The 10,000-nt window shown below is 37.8% G+C and overlaps 2 protein-coding genes across 2 annotated transcripts in view; both read right to left on the bottom strand.

Moving 5' to 3' along the window:
- LOC125045139 overlaps nucleotides 1–515 on the bottom strand; it is a 4,504-nt gene extending 3,989 nt beyond the window's left edge. Inside the window, exon 1 of the mRNA XM_047642256.1 lies at nucleotides 343–515. The gene's annotated coding sequence lies outside the window, so the exon portion shown is untranslated. The remainder of the gene's footprint in view (nucleotides 1–342) is intronic.
- Nucleotides 516–2,337: 1,822 nt separating this feature from the next.
- The window catches only part of LOC125044814 (synaptogenesis protein syg-2-like), a 12,967-nt gene continuing 5,304 nt past the window's right edge, over nucleotides 2,338–10,000 (bottom strand). The window contains exons 5-10 of the mRNA XM_047641774.1: nucleotides 8,669–8,817; nucleotides 7,549–7,693; nucleotides 6,364–6,494; nucleotides 4,027–4,186; nucleotides 3,063–3,171; nucleotides 2,338–2,350 (exon numbers count right to left, since the gene is read on the bottom strand). Coding sequence (XP_047497730.1) covers nucleotides 2,338–2,350; nucleotides 3,063–3,171; nucleotides 4,027–4,186; nucleotides 6,364–6,494; nucleotides 7,549–7,693; nucleotides 8,669–8,817 — 707 coding nt within the window. The remainder of the gene's footprint in view (nucleotides 2,351–3,062; nucleotides 3,172–4,026; nucleotides 4,187–6,363; nucleotides 6,495–7,548; nucleotides 7,694–8,668; nucleotides 8,818–10,000) is intronic.

The raw sequence follows: 10,000 nt of genomic DNA, 5'->3' as shown, positions 1-10,000 counted from the left end.
TGAATTCGACATATAATGAAATTTGAGCGCAGGATAACAAATTTACATATGTCTTCATGCATACAGGTTTAGCTTTGATCCCTTTGAAACTAGCATGAACCATCGAGACCTATATATATTGATATGGTTTGGTAAAATTTCAAATACATTGGCGATAAATTGAATGCAACCGCAAATCTGTAAGTGATGGTAAATGAAATACGATTTTCGCACACACACACACACACACACACACACACACACACACACACACATATACATATATATATATACATATATATATATATCTATATATATATACTATGGCCAGGCGAAACACAAAAACAGAAATGGAAAACTTACACTGGATGCTGAGAGTGACGGCGTTGCTTCTTGATGTTCCAACAGAGTTCGTAGCCCTGCACGTGTACCTGCCGGCGTCAGGCCTCTGCACACTCTGCAACACCAGGTTCGTCCCACCAACTATCACTCCTGCGCCCTTGTTGTGGACTACCTCTTCTTCCTGATGAATGGGGATTAAATAAAAGATAGACAAATGGATGAATAAATAAGTACATGAAAAAAGAAAAGAAATGAAAGACATAAATCGTAGGCAAAGGTAGATTGAGGTAGAGGAGAAGAGGGTGAAAAGATATGATGGAAACAGGGAGAATAGAGAGAAAATACATTAATTCCAAGCACCCCACAAGTGTTCTAATGGCCCATACATCCAGACTATAGCTGCAGTGAGTCATACTTTATCCTCCCCCCTCTTAAACCAACAACCTATACTGACCCAACACTGGTCCTACTACTTGATACACGAGACACTCTGACTTATACTGTCGTCTGGACGTTTTAAGCCCAAAGGTGAACTCTGTAGCGGGGCGGTTTGTAAACTATGGTGTGTGGTGGTGCGTGAGATACGACCTGATCTCACATTAAGATTTAGTTACGAGAAAGGCCGACAGACATTCAGTATCTTGCTGTTGATAGACGATATTGCTCCTCCTAAACGGATAACCCAAAATTACAGAATCTTTATGGTGCTTGCTCATCAAATATGAGTTAAAGTCATGTAATGTACACCTTTCTCATTGAATCTTAATGTGCTATGCGCTGCCATAAAAATCATTTGGTGCAGGAGATAGGAAGCGCTATGATAAAACTTTAAACATGTGGGAGATAAATTTCGACGAATAAAGACGAGATTCGAAGACAGAATATAAAACAAAGTAAATGAAAAAGGATAAACACAAGTTCATTGATGCATTTGTGTACACATATTTACACACGCAAACACAACACACACACCCACACACACACACACACACACACACACACACACACACACACACACACACACACACACACACACACACACACGACGTGGAACTAGGTACCATAGGTTGATGCTAATAATACATCTTATCAGAAAAAGTAATTTGGTTTCTTTATCCAACCTTCGATTAACTAACTAGCAATTTAGTCTTGATTCCATACTAAATTATCAAGACATGATTAAGAGTGGCATGCAGTTACACTTTATATCTTCATTTTATAGGAACGCACACACAACCACAGTATCTCACTTACTAACAAATACTCGCATATAATCGCAGTTTCATTTTCCTCCACTTACATAAAAATAAGTTTCCCTGAGAGAACTGTGTTTGAGAAGTGTTCAAGTTCAAGAGCGTAGTATTATCAGATAAATTTTGTAAGTTCTTCTTGTACAAAAGAATATATTCAATTTCTTCAATTGTATTATCAAAAATTTTAAATTTTGTTAAACATGTCATATGTTAGCAAAGGGTTTAATTTTTTATCACATTACCGGGAGATATAATAAGGGATTAAAACCCCTGAATATTCAAAATATCCATCAGCCCGAGACCCTTTCTTATCAATATCTATATAAAAGTTTCCCATAGCTCGTTTTCTGATATTTGGTGTTACCATCAAGTAACTCTTGATTCCCAAATAATATTATTACAAATTAATAAAAACTTGTGATGCACTCTGTAGACTTGCTCGGTAAAAATCTTCATTCAATTTGGGTAAAAGTAAATTTGCTCAAACATTTGTTATTCCTACAGCATATATGCACAGCATTATGTGTGTATTTTTTATAAATAAAAAAGAAAACAAATATATCAAAATCCCCAAATTTGCCAACAACGAAAGGGAACAAGCATACTGGGGTTTAAAATTTATTTTTAATACGTGCCGTCGAAACAAAAGTAATTCAATTAAAGCACAGAACATTCTGTATTGCAGTTCCATCGGTTGCACACAACGGAAAGGAATGAAGGGGGGGTGATGTTTGCAGGTTATGGTAATAGAGAAATAAACGCGTCATGGGAAACCCCTGGGTCGGGATAAACGTTTAAATGTATTATCATAGATCAACAGTGTATATATAAAAAAAACACACATTTCGTGTGGCCCTGTGACATCATTTTGGTTTGTCGTGGAAGAGGGGAGGTCGAACCCCCTTGTTTTTTTGGGTTTGTTGTTTGGTATGTGGCAAGTTTGGTGTATATTCTAAAATGTAGGTATGGCACACTTGTATTGTTTTGAAGAAAAAACACCCCAAACAAACGCGGGGGGACGACACAAACAAAACCCCAGGTACAAAGCCACCCCCTTTTACCAGGGGAGCGCTGAACAGGAATTAGAGCCACAAAGGGATCGAAGTAAAATCAGCGTCTTGGGGGGATGTGGTCGGGAAAGGGGGAAGACCCAGCTTTAATCTAACGGCGGAGCGCGGGGGGACAAGGCACTGTACAGTTTCGAGAGATCAAGACTGACTATTTTCTTTTTCTTTTTTTATTTCCTTTTTTTTTTCTTGCTGTATAGCGAAGGGATGTTATTCTTTAAAATTTATATGTTTGTAACAAGAAAAGCGAGAAATAAAAAAAAAATAGTAGAGAGGGAGTAATTAATAGATAGATGGAGGTGAAAATAGTGATAGATAGAGAGGGAGTAAATAGATAGATGTGAGAGGTAGATTAAAAAAGATAGATAGAAGATAATAGAGGTAGGAAAAGGGATATGAGAGAGAGAAAAAAGAGGAGAGCCAGTGGAACGTGACGTTTGCAGGGTAAGCGTCGACCTCACATCGGAGAGTCACGACCTCGCCTTCTACAGCTGTAACGGTGACACGGCCCTGAGCACACATCGGCCCGTCTGCGGTAAATCGTAGAGAGGAATGGTTGTTAGCTTTCATGCCTATTTGTTTTAAGTGTTTGTTACTATTAGTTTTGTTTTGGTTTATATCCTTACATGTGTTTATCTTGTTTTTACCTTTCCGTTGGTTGATGTTTATGATTCTGTGAATGTGTGTATGTGTGTGTGTGTGTGTGTGTGTGTGTGTGTGTGTGTGTGTGTGTGTGTGTGTGTGTGTGTGTGTGTGTGTGTGTGTGTGTGTGTGTGTATATCCATTATACATACATACATACATATATGTATATATATATGTATGTATGTATGCATGTATGTATGTATGTATGAATGCAAATGGATGTGCATATGTGTATGCGAACATGCGAATGTGCATCTTTCTGTTAGTATATTTCCGCACCGTTTATATGCCTCTGTGTGTGTTTATGCCTTTTGCATATCTATTCAGATATTTTATATAACATTTGCTCTATATTTAGTGCATGAAACCTATGTTCTGTTTCACATATTATATATAAGTGAATTCGACATATAATGAAATTTGAGCGCAGGATAACAAATTTACATATGTCTTCATGCATACAGGTTTAGCTTTGATCCCTTTGAAACTAGCATGAACCATCGAGACCTATATATATTGATATGGTTTGGTAAAATTTCAAATACATTGGCGATAAATTGAATGCAACCGCAAATCTGTAAGTGATGGTAAATGAAATACGATTTTCGCACACACACACACACACACACACACACACACACACACACACATATACATATATATATATACATATATATATATATATCTATATATATATACTATGGCCAGGCGAAACACAAAAACAGAAATGGAAAACTTACACTGGATGCTGAGAGTGACGGCGTTGCTTCTTGATGTTCCAACAGAGTTCGTAGCCCTGCACGTGTACCTGCCGGCGTCAGGCCTCTGCACACTCTGCAACACCAGGTTCGTCCCACCAACTATCACTCCTGCGCCCTTGTTGTGGACTACCTCTTCTTCCTGATGAATGGGGATTAAATAAAAGATAGACAAATGGATGAATAAATAAGTACATGAAAAAAGAAAAGAAATGAAAGACATAAATCGTAGGCAAAGGTAGATTGAGGTAGAGGAGAAGAGGGTGAAAAGATATGATGGAAACAGGGAGAATAGAGAGAAAATACATTAATTCCAAGCACCCCACAAGTGTTCTAATGGCCCATACATCCAGACTATAGCTGCAGTGAGTCATACTTTATCCTCCCCCCTCTTAAACCAACAACCTATACTGACCCAACACTGGTCCTACTACTTGATACACGAGACACTCTGACTTATACTGTCGTCTGGACGTTTTAAGCCCAAAGGTGAACTCTGTAGCGGGGCGGTTTGTAAACTATGGTGTGTGGTGGTGCGTGAGATACGACCTGATCTCACATTAAGATTTAGTTACGAGAAAGGCCGACAGACATTCAGTATCTTGCTGTTGATAGACGATATTGCTCCTCCTAAACGGATAACCCAAAATTACAGAATCTTTATGGTGCTTGCTCATCAAATATGAGTTAAAGTCATGTAATGTACACCTTTCTCATTGAATCTTAATGTGCTATGCGCTGCCATAAAAATCATTTGGTGCAGGAGATAGGAAGCGCTATGATAAAACTTTAAACATGTGGGAGATAAATTTCGACGAATAAAGACGAGATTCGAAGACAGAATATAAAACAAAGTAAATGAAAAAGGATAAACACAAGTTCATTGATGCATTTGTGTACACATATTTACACACGCAAACACAACACACACACCCACACACACACACACACACACACACACACACACACACACACACACACACACACACACACACACACACACACACGACGTGGAACTAGGTACCATAGGTTGATGCTAATAATACATCTTATCAGAAAAAGTAATTTGGTTTCTTTATCCAACCTTCGATTAACTAACTAGCAATTTAGTCTTGATTCCATACTAAATTATCAAGACATGATTAAGAGTGGCATGCAGTTACACTTTATATCTTCATTTTATAGGAACGCACACACAACCACAGTATCTCACTTACTAACAAATACTCGCATATAATCGCAGTTTCATTTTCCTCCACTTACATAAAAATAAGTTTCCCTGAGAGAACTGTGTTTGAGAAGTGTTCAAGTTCAAGAGCGTAGTATTATCAGATAAATTTTGTAAGTTCTTCTTGTACAAAAGAATATATTCAATTTCTTCAATTGTATTATCAGATAATTTAATTTGTTAACACATGTCATATCGTTAGCTAAGGTTTAATTATTTATCACATTACCGGGGAGATATAGTCATAATGGATTAAACCCTGAATATTCAAAATATCCATCTAGCCCGAGATCTTTCTTATCAATAATCCTATATATAAGTTTCCCATAGCTCGCTTTTCTGATATTTGGTGTATACCATCAAGTAACTCTTGATTCCCAATATATATATTATTACAAAGTTAATGAAACTTGGTGATGCACTCTGTAGACTTGCTCGGTGAAATCTTCATTCAATTTGGGTAAAAGTAAATTTGCTCAAACATTTGTTATTCCTACAGCATATATGCACACGCATATATGTGTGTACTTTATATAATCAAAAGAAAACAAATATATCTAAATACACACGAATATTGCCAACAACGCAAGGAACAATGCATACTCGGCTTAAATTTATTTTCTAATACGTGCCGTCGCAACAAAGTAATTCAGATGTAAATGCGACAGTATACATTCTGTATTGCAGTTACCATCGTGTTGCACACAACGGTAAGGAATGAAGGGTGGGTGAGTGATTGCAGCGTTATGGTAAGTAGAGAAATAAACGCGTATCATGAGCCACTCATAGGTCAGGATATAACAGTATTACGTGTATTATCATAGATCACACACTGTGTATATATATAAATAAACACACGATGTTCGTGTGTCCGCCTCTGTGTGTACATGCATATGTGTTTGTCGTGGAAGAGAGGAGGTCGTATACCCGTTTGTTTATTTAGGTTTGTTGTTTGTGTATGTGAGCAAGTTTGTGTGTACGTATTTCTATACATGTACGTGTATGTGCACACTTGTATATGTTTTGAAGCAAAACACTCCAAACAAACGCGGGCGGACGACACTAAACAAAACCATAGGTACAATGCTCACCCCTTTATACCAGGCGATGCGCTGAACAGGAGGATTAGAGACCACAAGGCAGTCGAAGTAGACATCAGCGTCTTGGCGGATGTGGTCAGGAAGGAGTGAAGATCCCAGCTTAAGTCTAACGAGCGGAGCGTCTGGAGGAGACAAGGCAGCTGTAGCAGTTGCGAGAGATACAAGACTGACTATTTTCTTTTACTTTTTCATTCCTTTTTCTTTTCTTGCTGTGACTGAGCGAAGGGATGTTATTCTGTAATATTTAGTATGTTATGTAACAAGGAAAAGCGAGACAGATAAATAGATAGATAGATAGAGAGGTAGATAAATAGATAGATAGATAGATAGAGAGGTAGATAAATAGATAGATAGATAGAGAGGTAGATAAATAGATAGATAGATAGAGAGGTAGATAAATAGATAGATAGATAGATAGATAGAGAGATAGAGAGAGAGATATGAGAGAGAGAGAGAGAGAGAGAGAGAGAGAGAGAGAGAGAGAGAGAGAGAGAGAGAGAGAGAGAGAGAGAGAGAGAGAGAGATAGAGATAGAGAGAGAGAGATAGAGAGAGAGAGAGAGAGAGAGAGAGAGAGAGAGAGAGAGAGAGAGAGAGAGAGAGAGAGAGAGAGAGAGAGAGGCAGATAAATAGATAGATAGACAGAGAGATAGATAGATAGATAGATAGAGAGAGAGAGAGAGAGAGAGAGAGAGAGAGAGAGAGAGAGAGAGAGAGAGAGAGAGAGAGAGAGAGAGAGAATTGAATTCTGATTTCTAAATATTAAATTACTATTACATTCCGTTACTTGTACCTTACCCCCACCCCACACACACACACATATACATATATATATATATATATATATATATATATATATATATATATATATAGATAGATAGATAGATAGATAGATAAATTAATAGAAATATAGATAAATAGATAGATAGATAGATAGACAGATAGATAGATAGATAGATATAGATATTTAAATATATATCATCTATCTATTTATCTATCTCTATATCTATCTAACTATCTGTCCATCTATTAATCTCTCTTTCTATCTATCCGTTTAACTATCTATCTGTATGTGTGTGTGTGTATGTTAGTGTGTGCGTAATCCTGTTCAGTATGTCTGCATCTACCTGTCCCTGTATACCTGCATACAGATCAGCCAACACGACAACGATACTCACGTGTGACGTTGAGTTCAGTCGACGTGGTGACTGGAGGGTCCGGCAGCGTGGGGGAGGAAGCCGTACATGCCAGAGTGGCACCGTTTTCCCGAGGATTCGACACGTATCGAACCCATGACACTGTGTCGCTTCCAACCTGGCGTGTCTGCCGGGTTGGTGAAAGCGTGCGTTAGGAGTGAGAAGGACGAGTGGGTTTTGTATTTGTTTATTCTAGCGTCACGTTGGTTTTCGAAACTGTTTTTGTGACTTTTCTTTATTTGTTATTATCATTATTGTTATTATTATTATATATATTTTTTATCAATGAGTTTATTGTATCTTTTGTGGCACTATTGATAAGTATACGTTAATCAAACACGGAAAATACACACATGCATATATTCCTAAACAAAGAATACCCTTCATGCTCTCTTGATTATATCCCATTCACCTGTCCGCAACCCCAACTTCCACCCATTAACGACCAAACAAAATCACACATTTTTACAAACGGTTACACTTACTATTACCCTGAGAAAATATACAGAGTAAACACAAATCTACTACTCAGTCCTACCAAACTGCAATAACAGCTACAAACACACACAAGCGCACACACACACACATAAACACACACACACACACACACACAAACACACACACACACACACACACACACCCACACACATAAACACAAACACACACACACAAACACAGACCATTTACGTACATGTTCCCACCATCTACCCATCTACACATAGTACTATTATACAAAGCACCCCTTTTAACCCGCCCACTAGCACTCTCATCCCACCTCTACATCTTACTCCCACAGTCCACCCACAACTACCCACATCCAAATCCACATACTCACACCCAAACCCGCATACCAGCAAGCCTATCCACCCGGCTACTCACATACCACCCACATACCCATACCCAAATCCACATACCACCTACATACCCGCATACCTACACCCAAATCCACATACCACCTACATACCCGCATACCTACACCCAAACCCACATACTACCCAAATCAAAACATCCACATATCCCTCACACACACCCAAATCCACCCACATACTCCCACATACCCACACACACACACACACAACCACCAACACCCTTAACATCTTACCTCTTTCGTGGTAAAGTTGAGACGTTGACCGTTGAGTGTCCAAGTAATGTTTGCCTCCGGATAGGCCCCTCTTGCCCGGCACTCGAGACGCTCCTCGAAACCAGCCCGAATGCTTGCTATTTCCTTAAGGACCACACTCTGCGGCGCCACTGGTTAGGGGAAGGAAAGAAGGATTAGTGTTTCGATAATAGTAAAGGAAAGGAAGGGTGTGGAAAGGGCGGTGTGTGATGGTTGTGTGTATATATAGGTATATACATATATATAAATATATATTTATATATTGTTACAATCAAGTTCCTTGCTCGACTAAATTTCTCTTAAGGGAGAGCTACATTTACTAATTTAGGGGATTAATCCAAACGGGTACAGAGCAACTTAATTGTAAACGAAACTTTAACATTCTGATCTTAGTACTTCATAAAGTCAAGATACAAACAATTGATTTCTCTTGTTCTAATGCAATATTAATTTTGAGTAGACTCTCAATCACTTTTCATACTTTCTAATTCTCTATACACTTAATCTATTTATCTCACCAATGAATAACTCAAAGGATGCAAGAGTGTGGAAATATCAAACAATAGTAGAGGTTTACCATGTATTACTATGAAAATTAATTTACACACTGGCAAATGCCAACAAGTATTTGAGAACAAAAATGAATGTGAAGCACTGTTTGTCCTACAATCCCCACGATGCCAATAATAGGGCAGCTCAAGCGATTCAATCACAAAAAAAAACTAAAGGTACATCATTGCTGCATAAAAGTAAAGAAAACAGCTCTGGTTCTTGACATATCTCGACACTGGGCATCACCCAAAACACTGGTCACCTTTTAAACAACAAAATCAACGGAAACTACAATTCCCAAAAACACAACATCAAATATAATAATATCGGTAAATATCATATAATCATGTTGGAAACAGGGTACTGAGGTAAACAAACGAACAGCTAAATTATAGCCAGAAAACAAAATACCACAAGACCGTACGTCTCACCTCCACCAAGTTCCAGTTCGAGTCCGCTGGGTCAAAACTATTTACCCACACCTTTTTTCCATTATGATTACAGATAATTCCTAAGCTTCTTGTGATTATCATATCAAAAATAATTATTAGTCTTCCATAAAAAAATAACCTGCACAGTTAATACATATTCCTGTTCACTACTACAACAGTGCAAGATCCTTATGTAAAGGCAAACTCAAAAAATCTCCTTTACTTGAGTAGATTATAAAGCTACTCCACGTAACAATATATATATACATATATATATATATATATAAGTAAAAGTATATATACATAGACATACACACACACACACACACAC

Source organism: Penaeus chinensis, chromosome 36 (genome assembly GCF_019202785.1).
Source record: "Penaeus chinensis breed Huanghai No. 1 chromosome 36, ASM1920278v2, whole genome shotgun sequence".
In the NCBI taxonomy this organism is placed as follows: domain Eukaryota; kingdom Metazoa; phylum Arthropoda; class Malacostraca; order Decapoda; family Penaeidae; genus Penaeus; species Penaeus chinensis.
Note: the sequence above shows the minus strand (reverse complement) of the source record. Positions and strands in the feature narration are given on the sequence as shown.